The 19,861-nt window shown below is 49.3% G+C and overlaps 2 protein-coding genes across 7 annotated transcripts; both read right to left on the bottom strand.

The window, feature by feature from the left end:
- Positions 1–1,449: 1,449 nt before the first annotated feature.
- GOT1L1 (glutamic-oxaloacetic transaminase 1 like 1) lies at positions 1,450–8,361 on the bottom strand. Of its 6 annotated transcripts, none has more exons than XM_072950267.1 (9): positions 8,136–8,361; positions 4,971–5,152; positions 4,098–4,209; positions 3,763–3,872; positions 3,453–3,545; positions 3,217–3,367; positions 2,555–2,720; positions 1,916–2,058; positions 1,450–1,655 (listed from the first exon to the last, which is right to left on the bottom strand). In XM_072950267.1, exons 2-9 carry the CDS (start codon positions 5,145–5,147, stop codon positions 1,504–1,506), a joined length of 1,104 nt encoding a protein of 367 aa, XP_072806368.1. In that variant the 5' UTR covers positions 5,148–5,152; positions 8,136–8,361; the 3' UTR covers positions 1,450–1,503. The 6 variants fall into 6 exon arrangements, with proteins under 6 accessions (XP_072806368.1, XP_006201239.2, XP_072806366.1 ...); XM_006201177.3 differs by lacking the exon at positions 8,136–8,361 and adding an exon at positions 6,909–7,140; XM_072950265.1 differs by lacking the exon at positions 8,136–8,361 and adding an exon at positions 6,901–6,976.
- Positions 8,362–16,424: 8,063 nt separating this feature from the next.
- ADRB3 (adrenoceptor beta 3) lies at positions 16,425–18,566 on the bottom strand. The gene is made up of 3 exons (XM_072950114.1): positions 17,182–18,566; positions 16,696–16,750; positions 16,425–16,511 (listed from the first exon to the last, which is right to left on the bottom strand). The coding sequence occupies exons 1-3, from the start codon at positions 18,375–18,377 to the stop codon at positions 16,425–16,427; spliced, it is 1,338 nt and encodes a 445-aa protein (XP_072806215.1). The 5' UTR covers positions 18,378–18,566.
- Positions 18,567–19,861: the final 1,295 nt, after the last annotated feature.

The following is a 19,861-nucleotide window of genomic DNA, read 5'->3' as shown; positions in this document are numbered from 1 at the left end:
TCCTAGCTGTGCGACCTGGGCGGGGCAGGTTACTGATGCTCGCCCAGACAGTAAAAGAGGGTGATGATGGTGATGCTGCTGCTGCTGATAATGATAACAACAACAATAACAATAGTAATAATAACCACTTACCTCTTTGAATTGTTATGAATATTAAATAAGTGCTTAGAACAGAACAGCTTGAGACAGCATCCCATAGTCATTAGCTGTAATAGTAATGGTTATTGTTACAGTTTGGACTCCATCGAAGAGCCAGATGGGGTCACTGACAATTTCCTCAACTGAAGACCCCACTTCAGGGGCCAGTCCTGAAGACCTTCGGAACCTACAGTTTGGGCAACTAAGTCCTCTTGAGTTAACCTTTTCCTGAAACTCACTTAGCACTCATTACATGTCACCTTTTATGATTAACTCCCTCCCCCCTTTTTTTTTTTACCATGTGAGTTGTATTTCCCCAGCCAGAGTGGAGGGCACCATAAGAGCAGCCACTGTGTCTTATACCTTTTAGTATCCTGGGAGTTTGCAGAGTTCCATGTATTAGCAGATACCTAGTAAGTATTCATTCCTTATTAATATGCCAGGGACCCTTGCTCAGGTGGTTCTCAACCCTGGGATATCCTTCCAGCTCCCCTTCACCTATTATCCCGATCCTAGCCATACATCAAAAGCCAAACCAAGTCCTACCTCCGCATGAGATCTTCCCCAGCTATTCTCGCCCACTCGAAGTGTTCCTTTTCTAAATTCCTGGCATATTTACTATCTAGACAACCTACTGTGACTTTTTATTACATTCAGCTTTGAAATGGCACTTCTGTTTCAGTGACTAAGGTTACCTTCCAACAAGACTGAAAACCTCTGGAGAAGAGGATCTATACTGTTCCTGGTTTTTTGTTTTTATTTTGTTTTGGAGGGGTTTTTTTTCTTTTTTTTGCACACCTTCTGATGTCCAGATGCTATGGTCTGAATGTTTGTGTCCTCTCAAAATTCCTGTGCTGAAACCTAATCCCTGATGTGACAGTATTTGGCTGTGGTTAGGTCATGAAGGTGGACCCCCCGTGCATGGGATTAGTGGCTTTATGAAAGAGACTCCTCACTCCTGACACCATGTGAGGTTACAGCCGGAAGGTGCTGTTTATCAACCAGCAGGTGGGCCTTTCACCAGACCCTGAATCTGTTGGCAACTTATCTTGGACTTCCCAGCTTCCAGGATTCTAAGAAATAAATTTCTGTTGCTTATAAGCCACCCGTTTATGATATTTTGTTATAGCGGCCCAAATGGACTAAGACACCGGATTAGGGCATTAACATGGCAGGTACTCAACAAATATGAGACATCCCCTTCTTTTCTGGGTCCTTTTTCCCCTTCTTTGCTGAGGCCAGATCAGTGCTCCATAAACAGAGAGTGCTTTGCAGAGAAATGAGTTGTAACAATGAATAATCAGCACAGGATTTTTGCAAAGACTGAATCTTTTATTCCCATCAGGAGTCATTTACTTTTGGAAGTTACTTCTTGGAGTCCTTTGTGAAGAGGACAGCCTCACTGATGCTCTGAGTGATGTAATCTATGTTACAGGCATTGATACAGGTGAAATTGATCCTCCCATTCCTGGGGATGTAGATATGCTTTTTCTTGACCAGGTATTCCACCTGTTGGGCTGGTGATAACCACAGGGTCTCAGATCCTGCGGTGGCCACCTCTAGCTCCTCTCTAGCCCAGGGCGGGTTACAGAAGATAGGGAGTGTCAGCATTTCTGGGGATCCAGAAGAGTCTTTAAAGCAGTTCCACTTTCCTCAGGAAAGAATCAAGGTGTAGGGTAAAGCTATGGACTGGCATCTAGTTCACGAACTTTATGCTCAGATACAAGCCCAAATTCAAGGTCAGGAAGAGGGGAGCTTCCCCCTCCTAGACACTTACAGCTGAGTCCAAGATAGCTGTGGGACCCCTTCTGCTCAGTGATGTGATCCCAGGAGCCAGGGGTTCCCAGGAGCCGGAGCTTCTCCTTCACCTTTTCCTTGATGAGCATGATGTTATCCACAACCCCTTCCAGACTCTGCTTCCTGCCAAGGGAAAGGCAGCAAAAAATTAAAGTGTGAGATCGCCCCATGCTCTCAACCTGCTCATTGCCTTTCCACTCTTTTCCCTTCAAAAGCCCCCAACCAGAGCACCTGAGGTCACGCTCGAGGAGCCAGGGCATCTGGGATGGTTGTAAATGGGAGGGGTCCCAGCCCACAGCAATGTAAGCGAGCAAAGCAGACTGTTAAGCAGACTTTGCCAGAGCAGCAAGCCTTTGATGCTTCTTCATCTCCACCTGCAATCTTGAGGAGTTCCAATAATTCAGTAATAATTTGTCCTGTGTCCAAAAATAAGGTCCTATTACCTACTCCCTCAAGGTTGGGCACTCTCAGTTTAGACACTGACATTGGTACATTGGCTCCTCAGTACAAAGAGGCAGCATGTGCAGGAGATGCACCCACTGCATCCTGCGGATCAGCAGGTCTGTGCTATCCAGAGGCTCTGCCCCTCCCCCGTCCTGCGCTCACCCCTCACCCTTACCATTCTCCCTGCAGAGCAGGGTTACAGAGGATGGAGGTGATAATGCGCGCACCCGTGGAAGGAGGGCTCAGCCACAGGGCCCGGGCGTAGTTCATCAGCTGGGAGAGGACGCACAGCAGGAGCTCGTTGCTGAGGGCCACCACGACAAGGATCCCCACTCCTTCATCTGCGGCATCAGGACGGACAGCCTGTCTCAGCCTCCCCCACCACTGCCAAGGCCTTCCCCTAGGTCTCTGCCTCCAGCCTGGCAGGAGACAGAGCTGGGCTACAGGGCCCTCAGCCCAGCCCAGCCCAGCCCGGCCAAGCTGGTAGCCAGGCCCCAGGAAGTTGCCAGAGGCTCTTCTTCCAGAAAAAAGTAGTAGCCACATGTAAGAGTCTTAAAGGTGGGAAAGACCTGAAAGATCACTAAGTCCCACCCCCTCATCTTAGAGGAAACAGCGTTGCCTAAGGTAGGGGATGAGATGACTAAACTGGAGTCAGTTTTAGTAGCTGAGTTGAGACTGTACCACAGAACCTGACTTGGGGCTCAGTGCCCCTCCCTTCTGCCTCCACCGTGCCCCCTCTGGAAGCCTGGCAGGTAGGAGGTGTCAAGCACATCGCTTGGGCCCCTGGCATGGCACCACTTCAGCACCAGGCCCTCCCTTCTCCTGCCCACACCGTACCGTAAATGCCAAAAATTTTGGACAGAGACTGGCTGCAGAAGAACTCAAAGCCTCGAGATACAAAGTATTTTAAGAATCTAGTCTCTTCTTCCAGATCACCGGTGGATAAACCTTGACAGGGAATGTCAAAAAATGGAAATATCCGCTTGCTCTGTAGGAGAAAAGAAAGTGAGACAAGGGACGGAGGAGACAGATGCGGTGAGAGACGGGAGAGTCAGGCGGGAGGGCAGGCGCACCTTCATCATGGACATCAACTTTATCCACTGACTCTGTGACAGCTTGCAGTTGGCGACGTTCCCCATCACAAAGACACAGCCGCGCGGGGCCTGCTGCAGGTAGAGACAGTCCCATCAGGCGCAGCCCCTGCCAGGTGGTGGTGGCCCCGCGAAACTGGGAGGAGACGTGGTCCTCCATGTTGGTTTCTACTTAAGGGCTAGGAATTGAAGACTCGAAAAGGCCTTGGATGACTAGTAGGGTGGAGGGAAGGAAAGGAAAATTAAGTGTAAATCAGGCCTGGGGAGACGTTACTGAGCAGGGCACCTCTACCTCTACCACATCCAGGAGCATGCTGGGGTCCAAGCACAGCTTCGTGGAGTCCCAGAAGGAGCATTCATAAACTGAAAAACCCAAGTCCTGGAAGATGAGTCCATACGATTCTGTGGGAACACAGCTCCCCATTAGCTGCTACATCAGAGAATGGGCCTGGGGGTCGGTGGCCAAAGGTAGGAAAATAACAGGAAAAGGAAAAGCATTCTTTGGCCCGCCCATCATTTTTCTCATGACAGAGAGCGAGGAGGATAACACTGAAGACTGCACATGGGGTGGGACTCGGGAACAGGGCGATGGGGACCTGCTGTCACCCTCACCTGCCCATCACTCACCTTTTTGAGAAGAAATGATGTAAACTATTTGAGAATCCCGATACCAGGTTTTGAGAAACTGGGCTCCAAGTTGGAAAGCACCACTGTCACCCACAGTGTGCACACCCCCTACCTGCCAGCAAAAATTAAGTAGGAATAGTAGAAGAGTGATGGGGACCCCAGTCCCCCCAGGTGGTGACATTTCCCAAACAACGCTTGGGAAGGGGTACCACTTTCTCCAGGAGGTCAAAGCCACATGCTCCAATACATACACCTCCCTCCATCCACTTATTTAACCAGGTTTACTGAGCACCTACTATGTGACAGACACTGTAGTAGGCACTTGGGATAAACCAGGGAACAAAACAAAGACCCCCACCCTTGTGGTGTTCACGTCCATAGCAATCATGGGCAGCCTTTGTCTGCAAAGGGCCAAACAGTAAATATTTCAGGCTTTTGGGCCATATAACTACTCAATTCTGCCTTTATAAGAGAAAGCAGCTCTTGGCAAGACAAACCAATCAGTTCCAATAACATTTTCTGGACACTGAAATTTGAATTTCGTGTAATTTTCATGTGCCACAAAATAATAATCCTCTTTTCATGCTCAACCATGAAAAGAACATAAAACCATTTTGAAAAGGGTAATGGCGATGCTAGCACTTCAGACTCAGATCATTCCCTTCTCGAAAGAGCCTGCGCATCAGCGGTGTGGGCTGGTGAGGAGAGCCCTGGCTTTGGGCTCCGATCCTGGCTCTGCCCTTCCATGACTACGCTTGGGACTCTCTGACCCTCGAGGGGGCCCTCCGAAGTCTCTTTCAGTTTTAAAACTGTGCAATCTCTGATCTGCACTCCTTGTGTCTCTGTGAGTGAAGGAAGAGCCCTGCTTCTCACCCTGTTCTCCATAATGACTTGGCTGTTCTTTCCAAAGAGGAGACTCAAGGAGGCCTGGATGAATGAATTCATGCCCATCACTGGCATGTACTCATAGTTCAGGGAGGGATCCTGTGCGATCTGCAGTCGGATCTTGCGCACCATGGGGGACACCCAGGGTTGGCCTTCCTTGGTCATGCAGACTGTGAGGGGAAGAGCAGAGGGAGCTTTGGGCGCCAGGACTTGGTGCCTCTGAGTTTGGGCTCTGCAGACAGCCCACCAAAAAATTCACCTGTCCTGGCTCTCTAAGAGCTTTGGAAAGTTGCCTAGGAAAAGGCAACGTTCCTTTTCTATTACCCTCTTTATGAAAAGAATGTGTTGTTAGTGAATGTGTATAATTTTTGCCTTTTTTAAACAGACAACAGAAACCTCTGCCATTTTAAAGGACAAAAATGACTGACATCTAGGTGGCCAACAGGCGCATGAAAAGATGTTCAATATTGCTAATTATTAGAGAAATGCAAATCAAAATTACAACGAGTTATCACCACACACCAGTCAGAATGGCCATCATTTAAAAGTCCACAAACAATAAACGCTGGAGAGGGTGTGCAGAAAAAGGAGCCCTCTTACACTGTTGGTGGGAATGTAGGCTGGTACAGCCAATATGGAGAACAGTATGGAGGTGCTTTAAAAAATTAAAAATAGTGGGGATGGGGAGGGTATAGCTCAAGTGGTAGAGCGCATGCTTAGCACACACAAGGTCCTGGGTTCGATCCCCAGCACCTCCTCTAAAAATAAATAAACCTAATTACCACCTCTCCCAAAAATAAAAAAAAAAATTAAAAAATTTTTTTTAATTAAAAATAGAGTTCCCATATGATCCAGCAATCCCACCCCTGGGCAGTTATCTAGAAAAGATGAAAACTGTAATTCAAAAATATACATGCACCCCAATGTTCATAGCAGCACTATTTACAATAGCCATGACATGAAAACAACTTGAATGTCCGTTGACAGATAAATGGGTAAAGAAGATGTGATATATATACAATGGAATACTACTTAGCCATAAAAATGAAATAATGCCATTTGCAGCAACATGGATGGACCTAGAGATTATTATACTAAGTGAAGTAAGTCAGACAGAGAAAGACAATATCATATGTTATCACTTATATGTGGAATCTGAAAAAAAAGATACAAATGTACTTATTTACAAACCGGAAGGACTCGTGGACATAGAAAACAAACTACGGTTACCAAATGGAAAAGGAGGGAGGGATAAATTAGGAGTTTGGGATTAACACATGCACACTACTATATATAAAACAGATGAGCAACAAGGACCTACTGTACAGCACGGGGAACAATATTCAATATCTTGTAATCACTTATAATGGAAAAGAATCTGAAAAAGAATATATACGTGTGTGTATGTGTAACTGAATCATTTTGCTGTACACCTGAAACTAACACAACGTTGTAAATCAACTATATTTCAAAAAATTAAAATTAAAAAAAAAAGACAATGTGAGAGTTATAGATGCATGAAACCAAACAAAGGTGACCCTGACTTGCTCAGCGGCAAGGGCTGGCTGCACACTGAAAGTGTCCGTTTTAGGAACTAGTCTATGTTCAGGCACAGGAGAGGGAGGCGGGTAGAATGAAGAGGCTGAAGGAAGCGCAGTGTCCCTGCTGTCCTGCATGTAGGGCTGCGGGAGGATACAGCTCTTACCAAACACCTGGAGCCCTGAGAGAAGGGCAGAGGACACAGAATGACCCGGGACATTTTCTGCTCTTTTTCCCACTGGGCGATTCTGTTAACAAGGACAGATCTCAGCCTGCGGAGGCTCCCGACTACCTCCGGACTCCTCTGCCGCGGTGGAACTCTGCCCTCCTAGAGGTAATTACGGTATACTACATCGCACACTACTAAACTACCACGCACGCATCTACCGCTATAGGCCAGGAACATCTTGTTAGGGTGATCGTCTTGTTTGTAGGTCTTCAGCAAGCTGCCTTCCAGCTTCTGGGCTAGAGGCACATCTGTGAACACGGACAGACTGGGCATTGCTGAGCGAGAGTGAAGCCAAGACTATGCCTCCGCTCCTGAGCTCTTCTGCCCGGCAGCCTTCCTCCAAGTCTGAACCGGACAGACCTGCCTCTTCCCAGAACCTTGGTGGCTCCAACGCAGAGGCTCCGGACAACTGGTTACTGGAGCAACAGAACCCCACCACGCAGTCTCCATGGTGGCCATCCTCAGGGCTGTGGGAATATTCCAAAGCACTTAGGGAGCATCCTCTGAGAGAAGGGGCTGGGGGAGAGCAGAGGAAGGAATTCCCAGGTGCTTCTCCTTAACTCACTGCCTTCTCTAGTCACCTTATCAGAATAACAGATCAGCCCCCTAGAAGATGGAGAACCGTGGGCAGGCAACGAGCCACGGCAGGACTTCTCCTGCAGCAGAGAGAACCTCAGACCCAGCAGCAGTGTGAGTTGAGGGATAATGTTTAAAGAACTATTACTTTCATTTTGCTCAGGGCTCCAGATGTTCAAAGGAATAGAAAGAAAATGCTGTTTTCTCCTGCAGTTATTTTAATAAAGAGTCTAATGGTTAGAAACAAAGTAATTTGCAACTTGGTCAGCCCTGTTTTTCTCAGTGATCTAGAAGCAAGCACTTCTACAACTGTGAACTGTTCCAGTGGAGGCCGAGCAGCCGATGCAGAAGGTAAAGGTCAAGGGCAGAAGGAGTTGGCTTCTAAAGTATGAGGTTACACCCCACTAGCTGGGGCAGCCAATGACTACCTGATTGTGTCGTGCAAAGAGCCAGCCCTCTTCACTCGGGGGAATCTGTGTGGTTCAATCTGCACTCCAGGATCCACCCCCTAATCAGGTCAAAGTTAGACTTGACCTGGGGCCCCCGTCCTTGCACGGCCCCCTCCCTGTCACATTCCTGCTTCTCCAACTTCTTTGCAGGGCATGGCCTCTGAAAATCACGTTCCCAAATTCCTGACTTCACCTGTGCTTCCAGGGAAACTGCCTTGAGACAAATGACTGTGAAAGTTATCCCTATAATGGTAAAAAAAAAAAAAAAAAAAAAAAAAAAAAAACCTTTAAAACTTCAAAGAACAAAGAACACAGATATCCAACAATCAGTCCACAACCAGAGCTAACATTTTGACGTACCCTCTTCCGGTTTTCTTCTCTAAGATGCTTCTGTTTTAAGATTATTGATATCAAAATGGCCGTGTCATTTTTCATCATATTTTTTTCACTTCACATTTCCGTTGTGAGAATCTTAACATCTGTGCCAATGAGAACTTTCTATGGGCGAGTAATAAAAATCCCAAACCAAAGTAACTCGAGCAAGAGATGGAATTGATCAGCCCTGTAACTGGGCGGGCCAGGGTGTTTCTGACTTCACTGGTGGGTCGGATTAGAGCGTAAGGTGTCATCAGGGTTCCAGCTTCATCTTCTGTGGTTCCCTTGGCTCTGCTCTTTAGGCTGCTTCCGCTTTGTTCTCAGGCTGACTCTGGACATGGGAGCAAAAGCAATGTAGCACATGTGCAAAAAAGGATACATATTTGAGGAATTTATATTGCAGCTCTATTGCAAATAAGCTAAATGCCAATTACCGAAGGAATGTTTACATTAATAATGGGATGGCCATATAATGGAATTCTCTGCAGCTGTGAAAGGCAGCCCTACGTGTACAAATGTGGGAAAATCTCCAAGATACATCATTAAGTAAAAACAAAGGAGGTACTAATAGAGAGCAAAGTGGGGAACATTTTGGGGGAAATAAAAGATACGTCTGCATGTATATCCACAGAAAATCTCTGGAGGGATTCCTGAGAAGCAGGTAACTGCGATTGCCTCTTTAAAGTGGAACTGGCTGGTTGGTAGAAAGGACAGGGAATAACTGACTTGCTTTCCACCATAATGTCTGAAGCAAGGTCCTGGATCAACACCCCACCGTGCACAACAGACAGCAGGCAAGACATGTGAGTAGTCTTCGCTCCCCAGGGAAACAGGGAGCTTGCCGGTTATAGGGGGGATTGGCTTTCCCCAACTGGCTCATGTTGGTTCATCAGTTACCAGGGAAACCAGCAGAAGGGCACGCCCCTCACCGCCCCTTCGATAAACTATCTTAGCAGAGATGAAGATTAGAACAATCACTAACTGGTGCAGAGGCATTTACTGACTAGGCTCTATGATCAGAGGGAAGACCAGTCAGGTGAGGGGCATGTAGATGAGGCAGGCGCTGGGGGAGCAGGGGATGTACAGAGAGCGAGAGAACAGCCATCTTGAGTGGGCCGATCGTCCACTTACAGATCCAACTCCAGCTTCTTTCCTAACTTCAGACGTGGGAATCCAAATGCCTCTTTAATATTCCAATAAATCATTAATAGATTTTTCAGATTTACTGTGTCCAAAAACTAACTCATGTTTTCATATCCTCCCATCATTTTCCCCCCATTTTAGTAAACGGCAAGTTCATTCTGCCAGGTGCTCAGGCCAGAACTCGCCATCCCCAACTTCTCTCTTCCCTTACACCCTACATCCAAGCTATCAGCAAACCCTGTCGGTTTTACTTTGTAACACATCTGGAGTCTGTTTCCTCAATAAGAAGTTGTTGCTGGGAGGGATGTTTGGGTGGATGAGCAGAGGGTATAATCTGTGTTTAGATGGATGACAGAGGGTACAGTCTGTGTGAAGGTACAGAAACCAAGAAAAATGAATTCTTTGGTGAATTAAGTCTGGTTGGAAGAAAAGTGTATGGGGGAGGGGGTGGTGAGAAATCAGGTTAGGAATGTAGGCACTTGTCCATCTGATGCCAGGTCCTTATGTTCAGGGATCCGAATCTCACTCCCAAATGATTCAGAAAACCACTGAGTGATTTTAGGAAAGAGAATGACACTGTCAGATCTATATTTTAGAAAAATCCCTCTGGGAGCTTGCAGATGATGAATTGGAAGAGAGCCAGAACAAGGCAAGAAGTCCAAGTGTAAGCTATTTTAGTTAATTCGATTAAGAAGTGATGATGGCTTGGGCTATGGCAGTGGCTAATTGGTAGACTTGCCACATGTCCTCCATAAAAATACCATGCCCCAGACCAAGCGTGGAGGGAGATGTTGGTTCTGAAAAAGAAACTGCCTGATGTAAACAATAACTTCTGTATCAGTAATAATGTTCACTTACTTTTGTCCAAATTTTCTACCTTTTTTTAAACATAATAAACAGAGCTTTTTCATTACAACAGCTTGCAAGAAATGTTCAAAAGCAAGGGCAAGGTTTTTTAAAAAATGTTTCATGTAAGATCAGAAGTGAGCAGAACACAGGGGTCAAACCAGCAAGCTCGCAACCCTACGGCAGGGATGGGTGTGAGAGTGGGTTAGGGAGAAAGAATGAGTTTGCTCTTGAGATTAGCTCTTCCCTCTGAGTCTTGATGTTGCTGGAGCAGTAATGTTTGCCATCAGCCCCATGTTTCTGTCCTTTCCCCAAGATGAGAAGAATTTCCCCATTGGCAAAGCCACTGCCTGCGGCTCTGGACGAATGTCCCAATGTCAACTAGACTCAGACTTGGACCCAAGGGGAGTGCTCAGAGGGGCCCGATCACATGATCCAGTGACTGGGCGAGGAGACAGAGAAGCCGTGGGTGGCACTGAGCTGATGCAAAGCTCTCCCATTCCCAGCTCTGCCTTCTCTGGGGAGAAGTGACCCCTCCCCTCTCCCTTCTGAGAATACTAACAGTGGAAGCAATAAAACTTCATCTCGTTTCTTGCTAAAGAGACTTCGGAACTGTGTTTGCTGTGCCTTTATGTTATCCAGTGTGACTCCTCACTAGCAATACAGAAAGGAAAACTGTAGTTAAATGGGCTCTGGACCTTTGGCTCCTAATTTTCTTAAAAGATTTTGGGGGCAGGGGCAAGGAGTTGCAGAATGTCTGGTCATTCCCTCACTAGTGAAGAACAGAGGCTGAGATGCTGTTCCTGGAACAGGCAGGCAAGAATCTCCCACAGTCCTTTGGAGGAGAGTAGAGCATGACAGATCATGGGGACTTCCTGAGCTCCAGTCCCATTGTATTTTGGTTTCTGATAGGAACTCTTTAAAAACAGCACCAGAGCAAGACTGTTAGAAAGAGCAGAGCCTGAGGCAGGATCATGAGGGAAGTCTATATTCGTTTTCTATTGTGTCACAAATCACCACAAAGCAGCTCAGAGCCACAAACATTTACTCACAGTTTTCATGGGTCAGGAGTCCGGGTACCGGTTAGCTGGGTCTTCTGCTCAGGGTCTCACCTGGCTGCAATGATGATCTTGTTGGCTGGAACCACAGTCTCACTTGGGGCTCAGGAGCCTCTCCCAGGCTCACATGGACTCTTGCAGCTGTAGAATGCATGGTGGTTAGCTCCTTCAAGGCTAGTGGCAGCATCTGTCTTCTTCTGTCGCTGACCTTCTTTTAAAGGGATCACCTGATTAGGTCAGGCCCACCCAGGATAATCTCCCTTTTTACTTAAGTCAACTGATTAGGGACCTTAATTACCTCTTCGATATCCCTTCACCTCTGCCATATAATGTAACATGACCACAGGAGTAACATCCCACACCTTTGCCATTTCTATTTGTGAGAGGCAAATTACAGGCCCCACTCACATTCAAGGGGAGGGTCCTTGGAGGTCATCTGCCTACCACAGAGCCCAAGAGCTTCTGGCGAGAACAGCACTTCCCTGAGGAGGGACTGGAGTGGATGATAATCTTACAAGACCAGGACTCTTAGTGAAAGGGTTCACAAGTGTCTCTCACTGTAGTGGGTTGAACAGTAGCCACGCCCCAAAGATATGTCAACCTGGAACTTCAGAATGTGACCTCACTTGGAAGAAGCGGTCATGGCAGACTTAATTAAGGTCAGGATCTTGAGATGAGATCATCCTGGATTAGGATTAGGCCCCAAATCCAAATATGATGTCTCTTATAAAGAAAAACCTGTGTCTTTATAAGGGACAGAAAAGGAGATGACACTCAGGGACACAGTGGGAAAGTGAAGACAGAGGTAGAGATGGGACTGATGTGTCTCTAAGTCAAAGAAAGCCAAAAATCCCCACAGCCACCAGAAGCTGGGAAAGGGACGTGGAACAGATTCTCCTCCAGAGCCTCTGGAGGGAACTAGCCCTGTCCACGCCTCGATTTTGGACTCGCAGCCTTCAGAACTGTGAGAGGACACATTTCTGTTGTTTTAAGCCATGAAGGGTGTGGTAATTCGTTGCCGCAGTCTTTGCATGTGGAATCAAGTTAAAATGAAGTCATTCTGAAGTAAGCTGGGGGCTGATCCAAATGGCTGGTGTCCTGATAAAAGGAGGGAAGTGTGGACACAGACACACTGAGGGAGAAGAAGGCATGCAAGGGTGGAAGCAGAACTTGCAGTGATGCAGCTGCAAGCCAGGCAACGCCAATGTCGGCCGACAACCACCAGGAACAGCCAGAGACAAAAAAGGACTCTTCCCCAGGAGCCTTCAGAGCGAGCATGCTCCTGCAGTCAACACCTTGATTTTGGACTTCTAGCCCCTAGAACTGTGAGAGAATAATTTTCTGTTTGTGGTCCTGTGTTATGGAAGGCTTGGCAAACTACGACATCATCTCCCTCTTCTGGTTCCTTAGAGTTCCACTCTCATGTATGTACCATAAAGCACTGATGTCCAGAAATGCCCTCAATCTTAAACCTTCTGTGCATCCTTAAAATTAGCTCATTGTACGTGTTGCAACCCAATGATGTGGTGAGCCAAACCAGGACTGAAATGTCAGGCACAGGCGAGATCAGGGTCTGAATGGGAAACGAGAGCAGGAGGAGGAGGTGTTCAGTAACATGAATGTGAAACCAGCGGAGTCAGTCCGAGGTGGGGATGAACCTGTAGAAGAAAGACCAGGAGGACACACCCACGGTGACCAAAGACAGGTGGGTCCAAGGACCAGACTGTTTATGGAAGCAGAACTAAACAAGGACCAAAACCAGGAGACCTGGGACTAGTCATAGCTCCGTGCTCTGATGGCACGACTTCCACTTCAAAAGCAGCCTGCAGGAGCTAAGGAGAACAGTAATATAATCTCCATTTGATTCGCAGGCAAACAGAGATGCTACAGTAACATGCCCAGTGTGACTGATTGTGAGCAGTGTGTGTGGGGAAAAGAAAGTGAACTTCGGAGTCTGGTAGCCAGGGGTAGCAAACTCTGATTTCTGTGTGGCTGTATTTTTTACTCTGTTGTTACTACAACAAAAAATTTGAAGAGCACCTCTTTCTGAGTTGGCATATTTATTGGTGTTCACGAAAGGGGCATTTCCTTCCTTCTTTTCTTACTTGTTTTTCCAACTCCAAATCCCATGCAGTGTAGACTACCAACCACAGTGTTGCCTTTCATTGACGAGTAATCATGGCTACTCACAATTCACCTCTCCAGAAGTCAGTTTCTACACCCATTTTATCAAAGGATGGGGCTAAACCTTTTCTAGGGTCTCTTCCAGCCAACTTGGGAAGTCCACACATGTTGTACCTCACATCGCCATCAGGGGGCGCGCCTCGCACCGCTGAGCCCTTGGATGGAGCGCCCCTGCTCTGCATAAACGCTGAAGCTGCGAAGCTCTGCCTAGAGATTCACGGAGGTAGATGAGAGCCAGACATCCCTGTCACCCTCATTCCCCTTCTAAAGGCAAGAGAGGAGAGGAAGGTTTATTCGCAGTTTATTCTATACATGAGGAAACTGAAGACAGCATTTTGATTTTCCTCAATCTCATGATAGGATGAGCTGCGAAATGTTCAGTGGCCTTCTGGAATTTCTGCTAATTAAACTGAGTTGCGCGTTATACCTAATTAGCCTAAGGCAGACTTGGCCAGGGCTTTTGGCCCTGGGGTAGGGGAAGGTTAGCAGAACTGGACCCTCACTGCCGGCTCCACTTCTCCCCCGGACAGACACACAAACACAGACATATTCCCTCCACCACGGGGTCTGAGAGGGAGCCTGGATCTCTGGCTTTGGGGATAGAACCATAAAGAAGCACCTTTTCCATGGTCTTCACCTGGGCCCCGAGGACAAGAGAGAGAAGCTTCTCCACTCTGTAAGGGTTGGGGGATGCGCTGGTGTAGGATAATAGCCCTGTGACTGCCCATGGGGACCCCAACATGCATTTACCACCATGCCCCAGAAACTTCCAGGGGGAGAGTCCTAGAGAAGTCTGTCATCACCCTCCGCTGACCCTAATTCTGCCTTCCCTTAGCAGTTCCCCACAACCCTCCCCAATGCAGAAGGCAGGTCAGCTCTGAGTCCTCCGGCTTAGCCCTCTTCTCCCAGTCACTTCTGCCCACACCCAGGCAGGGCCAGGGGTTCCCAGGGCCCTTTAGTCCTCATTGGTCTGTGAGTCTTCACATCTCTAGGCTCAGAGGATGGGTGTTTGTCTTTCACAGCTGAGTGCTCGGGCCCTGTGCTAGCGAGAGCAGCCCGCCAGGCATGCAAGGACGTAAATCTCCCTCAGCCTGACACCTGGCCACAAGTTGCTGGAGAAATGACCAGAGTTGCTGGCTGCCTCTCCATCTGTCAGAGGCACTGGTGACAATTCGCAGACAAGAGTCCGCAGCTCCGGTGCAAGTCTAAACACTCCCGAGGAGCCTGACAGCTGGCACACGGGTGCGTGTCGAGCAAGACTCGAGCCGTATGAGCTCCTGGATCGCGTTCAAGGACAATTCTACAATCCAGAGCCCCCTTCCTCCCACCCCTAAATCATTCTTCTCCCCCGCCTAGGTCTGACCTGGCAACTTCGCTCAGCGATGTTGGGAAAATATCCCAAGATGGGGAGAGAGGCCCTCTTACTTACTCCTAGGCTAAAGCAAGACTTCCCTCTCCACTAAGGGTTCAGAAGTTGAGTTCTTGCCAAGAAACCTTCCACATCTCAGACACCAGAGATCGCGCACCCCTCTGGGTGGAAAAGGAGAAAGTCATCTGTGGTATGCAAACATCCTAAGAAATAAAACCTGGACTCCTGGACAAAAGAGCCGCCGAGTCCAGGTCCAGTTCCCAGGGAACACCCATATGTGGAAATCCACTGAGCTTATCCTCAGGGCAGATCAAAGTTTTATAATTCCGGAGCCCCTGAACTTAGCCGAGGCATTGTAGTTGCTGTCATACAACACGTTAAACTTCTGATGATTTACTGGCACTCTGCCCATGGAGTTGAAATAAGAACTCACAAAAATGACCCAGGGGTTTCCACAGAAATTTTCTTTCCATAGGAAACTGCCTGATAAGGTTGCTAAAAATTGGAATAAAGGGGGAGGGGGAATGATCAACGACTAACTTCAGTTTGACTTCAAAGGGATGATATGGACTTCCGCAGCCCAGGAAAGGAAGTGGGAAGGTGGAAGTTTGGGAAAGGATGGGAAATGTCAGAATATATTTATAACCCAAGACGTCTGCCCAACACAAACAATGCTCTGTGCCTCCAGACACACCCACACACGTCCAGCACCGAGCAAAACTGGCTCCTGATGGCAACGGGAGCTCATGAATCCACCATAGGCTTATAGAACAGGAGTGACACTTCCTCCTGTGGGCCCTCTGCTCAGTCCTGGGAGTACGATGGCTTCCAGGAGATCGGAAAGGGTGGGGAGGCAGAAGTGTCAAAGGCTCAAACTCCGTTCCCTTCACCCAAACAGACTATTCATCTTTTTGTTTCATGAGGATTAGGAAGAAAGGAGCAAGGATTAGTCCTAATTTATTGCCTCTGTCAAAAGCTAGCTCCAAGAAGGGAGTAAATGGATTATGAAAAGAAAACAAGTAGAGAAAAAAGAGGGTAACGGGTAAACTGCATTCAGTAATATTTATTAATTTGATTTTAAAAGGAAAAGAAGAGATCCGTCCTAATGGTTCACCTCCTTATGAACCCAGGAAACCTCCCCTACCCCAACCCTAGAGAAGTCCTTCTGACACCACTGTGAGGTAGATCAGAGCCATCCTGTGTCTTAAAGTGACCGAGGCTGGTGCTTAGAGAGCCAGCATGAGAGAACCAGGGACAAAACCCCAAACTTGACTTTTCCTAGCATCCTCTTCTTAGCCTGGGTCTCCAGGCCTCCAGGACACTGAATGGCTCCGGAGGTCCGGGTGGCAGGAGGAATGGAACTGGGGGGGGGGGCGGCTCTCTTAGCCCTAAGCACACAGTACACAAGTCAGCAAGGTGATGTGTGCCTGGCCAAAGCTACCCCGCCTGCCGCAGGGGCAGCAGGGCACAGGCAGCCGGACACTCCAGCTACTGAGGTAGTGGTGAAGTTCAGGGCTGGGCTTTAGAAACGTTCTCTCAGCAAGAAAGAGAGAGGATGGTGAAAACCCACTTGGTAAGAAATCCCCCTTCCCAGCCAGGCCCCCCTCCCCCTCCCATGGCCCAGTCATCAGGTTCAGGAGGGCAGGATTTTCCAGCTGGGAAACTCCACAGGGCTCATTCTGAACAGAGGCCAGAGGCTTTCCAAAGGTTCTGGATCAACGGAGTTATTTCTTCAAGGCCTAAGAAAGTCCCCAGGAAGCCCTGGAAAAAAAAAATGGAGATGTCTTGGGATGAGAGGGCAAAGGATGGGGAGGAGGGCACTGGGGGCAGGGATTGGAGGTCAGGGACCTGGGAAAGCACCTGGAATTAAACAAAAGCTTCCAGGTTCCACCCAACCACAAAGGGCCACCCTGCCCTGTTCCCACCAGGAAGAATTCGTGCTCACAGGTTTCTCACTTCCATCGGCCCTCAGGTGGGTTCTCACCTTCAGAGCTATCAAACTTTTCAAAGAAACCAGAGCTGAGCCCCAGGGCTGGGAAGGGGGGTGGGGGTGGGGGCTCTAGTCTTCTCTGCAAGTCATAGTCAGCCCAAGAGGCGGCAAGAAATCTGGGCAGAGAGAGAACTGAGCTAGAAAACCCAAAGTAGAGCCGGACAGACGGCTCAGAGCCCTCGGGCACAGTGCTCCCGGGCTGAAGAATAACCCACCCTCCCTCCTTTGCTTCAACCCCAGGGTGGAGGGGGTCGGATACGGGAAAGGAAAGGGACCTGGGTTACATTTTGGCTCCCTACTCCGTGCCTCCCTTCTCTCAGTGCGGAGGCCCTCTCCAGACCCATCGTCTAATACCAAAAACCAAACTCAAATAATTGACCAAAGGAGATACCGAATGCTTTTTGATCCCGAGCCGCAAACCCCTTTGCCTCGGCTACCTACCGGTCGAGCGATGGGCGCTGCCTGGACTCCGCCGGGGTAGTCAGGGCCACGGGGACGCCAGAGAGGGCACCGGGTGGGGAGGCGGCGGCGTGGTGCTCCCCCCTCCGGCAGCGGCACAGCAGGCGGCGGAAGGCGCTGCGAAAGTCAGGGCTGCGGCAGTAGATGAGAGGGTTAAAGGCAGAGTTGGCATAGCCTAGAGAGTTAAGGGCGAGGAAAGCCGGGCCGGGCACCAGAGAGGGGCCCCCGAGGGCGCGCACCACGTTGGCCACAAAAAAGGGCAACCAGCAGAGAGTGAAGGTTCCCATGATGAGACCCAAGGTGCGCAAGGCGCGGTGCTCCCGCAGGGGCAGAAGGCGAGCCGGCCGCCGGCCGCAGGAGGGGACACCCGCGGGCGAGGCGCACGGCCGGGCGGGGCCGGGGGACCCGGAGCAAGACGGAGCCGGCGGAGACTCCTCTGGCGGGAAGCGGCCCCGCTCCCGGCGCAGCAAGCTCAGTTGGCGCCTAGCCACGACGAAAACTCGCGCGTAGACGAAGAGCATCACCAGGAGCGGAAAGTAGAAGGATACCGAAGAGGAGAGCAGCGCGTAGGGCATGTTGGAGGCGAAGGCGCAGCAGCGCGGGTTGGAGTGGCAACGCTGCGCCTCGGCGTCGGCCCCCATGCGCCACCATTTGCTCATGATGGGCGCAAACGACACCGCGGCGGACACGATCCACACCAGGACCACGGCCGCCCGGGCGCGGCGTTTGGTGACCAGCGCCCCGTAGCGCAGCGGGTTGGTCACCGCCAGGTAGCGGTCCACAGCCAGGGCGCACAGGGTTTCAATGCTGGCGGTCACACACAGCACGTCTACCGAGGTCCACAGTTCGCAACCAGTGGCGCCCAAGGGCCAGTGGCCGGTCAGCGCCAACGTGGCCCCCGGCGGCACTACCAGTAGTCCCACCACCAGATCGGCTGCGGCCAGCGAAGTCACAAACACGTTGGTCATGGTCTGGAGTCTTGGCGTCCGGGCGATGGCCACTATTACCAGTAGGTTGCCTCCCACGGTGGCCAGCACCGCCAGCGCCAATAGCGCCCCCGCCAGTGCCACCGCCCACGGCACCCCTGGCAGCCCACTCGCGTTGGCAGTATTGGGCCCCAGGGTGGGGACATCTGGCCACGGAGCCAGAGAGCTATTCCCATGAGGCCACGGAGCCATTCCCGCGTCGCGCGTGGGGCGGGAGAGAGGGAAGGGATCACCCAGCTTAACCGGCTCAGGGGTGGGGGCAGCGGGGCGTGGGAGCGATTCCCCCGGCCTGGGCCATCTTCCCCAGTTGACCAGGAGAGAACGCTCAGCCTCACCACCCCCCACCCCCACTCTTGGGTGCCACCGCTGGGGAGTGGGGGAGGAGTGGCGGCCCTTAAAGGAGCAGCGACCAATAGTCTCGACGCTCGGCGTCAGGAGAGGAATTGGGGGATAGGGAGGGAAAAGAAATGGATACCCGACGTCTCTATTAGCCAAATCTGGATTACGGCCGCTGTGACTTCCCTGCCACGACGTGCACGCTTCTGCAATGACCAGCTCCACGCGCTCAGCACAGTACTCCGGGGGCACTGATTTTCTGGAACTCTGCACCAATTTCTCCGGAAGGTCCAGCAGCAACGCTAGGGAAAGGGGAATGAAGAACCCCGCTCCTTTACCGTGTCAGGGGAAAAGGTAACCCTCCCAAGGCAAGCGGAAGCCCCCACAGTAGCCCGCCATCTACTGGGGTGCCCTCCCTTAAGGATATTGTAAGTTAAGTTTACATAGGGCAGCCAGCGTCTTCCCTCTTCTCCTGAGACCTCCTTCCAATGAGATCTGGCCCCTTCCCTTCTATTCATTTACCTTCCCTGTCACTCTAGTTTTCTGTTTTGTTTTGTTTTGTTTCCTTTTCAGCTGATAGAAAAATCTTCCATTTCTCAGCAGTCTTTATCATTGTCTACTCATTTTAATATGGATTTGGCCTCATGTAGCCTGAGAGGCTGAGAGTTTCCCTTTATCTATCTTCCCCACTCCACAGTGCCCCCTCTGCACACTTTTCCACCTAGAAAACTTCTAGCTGGTCTCCTTCTCTTAAAATGCTCCTTTTGTCAAGACATGCTAAACAGGACCACATGGGTCCCAGGTTGAGGCTCATCCAACCATCACCCCCAGCTCTCTACATCCATCACGATGGCAAAGTGTTCCCTCTACTTCCTGGAAGATTTTATTCATAAACTTTTAAAAATTAGAAGACACTGAGTTGAGGAATCCCCATGTTGTGTCTTTGTGTGTGAAACCATGGACCTGTTTTTTCTTCTGTTATCTTTTTTTTTTTTTTTGGCCTTCTTTTTATTGAAGTATAGTCAGCTTACAATGTTGTGTCATTTCTGGTGTACAGCATCCTGTTTCAGTCATACATATACATGCACATATTCATTTTCATATTCTTTTTCATTATAAGTTACTGCAAGATATTGAATATAGTTCCCTGTGTATACAGTAGGACTTTGTAGTTTATCTATTTTATGTATAGTACTTAGTTTCTGCAAGTCTCAAGTTGGTTTTCTATGTCTGTGAATCTGTTTCTGTTTCATAAATAAATTCATTTGTGTTTCTTTTTTATATTCCACATATAAGTGATATCATATGGTATTTTTCCTTCTCTTTCTGACTTCACTTAG

The sequence above is a fragment of the Vicugna pacos genome, chromosome 26, assembly GCF_048564905.1.
Source record: "Vicugna pacos chromosome 26, VicPac4, whole genome shotgun sequence".
Taxonomy (NCBI): domain Eukaryota; kingdom Metazoa; phylum Chordata; class Mammalia; order Artiodactyla; family Camelidae; genus Vicugna; species Vicugna pacos.
This window is presented reverse-complemented; position numbering and strand designations above follow the sequence as displayed.

What these genes read in the sequence shown, in the direction of transcription:
- ADRB3 (XM_072950114.1), bottom strand. Translation starts at nt 18,377, where the DNA reads ATGGCTCCGTGGCCTCATGGGAATAGCTCTCTGGCTCCGTGGCCAGAT. An exon ending in CAGCGCCCATCGCTCGACCG is followed by an intron (nt 16,751 to 17,181) that starts GTAGGTAGCCGA and finishes TTCTTTGAAAAG; the next exon opens with TTTGATAGCTCTGAAGGTGA. An exon ending in CCGATGGAAGTGAGAAACCT is followed by an intron (nt 16,512 to 16,695) that starts GTGAGCACGAAT and finishes TTTTTTTTCCAG; the next exon opens with GGCTTCCTGGGGACTTTCTT.
- GOT1L1 (XM_006201177.3), bottom strand. Translation starts at nt 7,023, where the DNA reads ATGCCCAGTCTGTCCGTGTTCACAGATGTGCCTCTAGCCCAGAAGCTG. An exon ending in AAGTCATTATGGAGAACAGG is followed by an intron (nt 4,210 to 4,970) that starts GTGAGAAGCAGG and finishes TTTTGCTGGCAG; the next exon opens with GTAGGGGGTGTGCACACTGT. An exon ending in TGCTCCTGGATGTGGTAGAG is followed by an intron (nt 3,546 to 3,762) that starts GTAGAGGTGCCC and finishes CTCTACCTGCAG; the next exon opens with CAGGCCCCGCGCGGCTGTGT.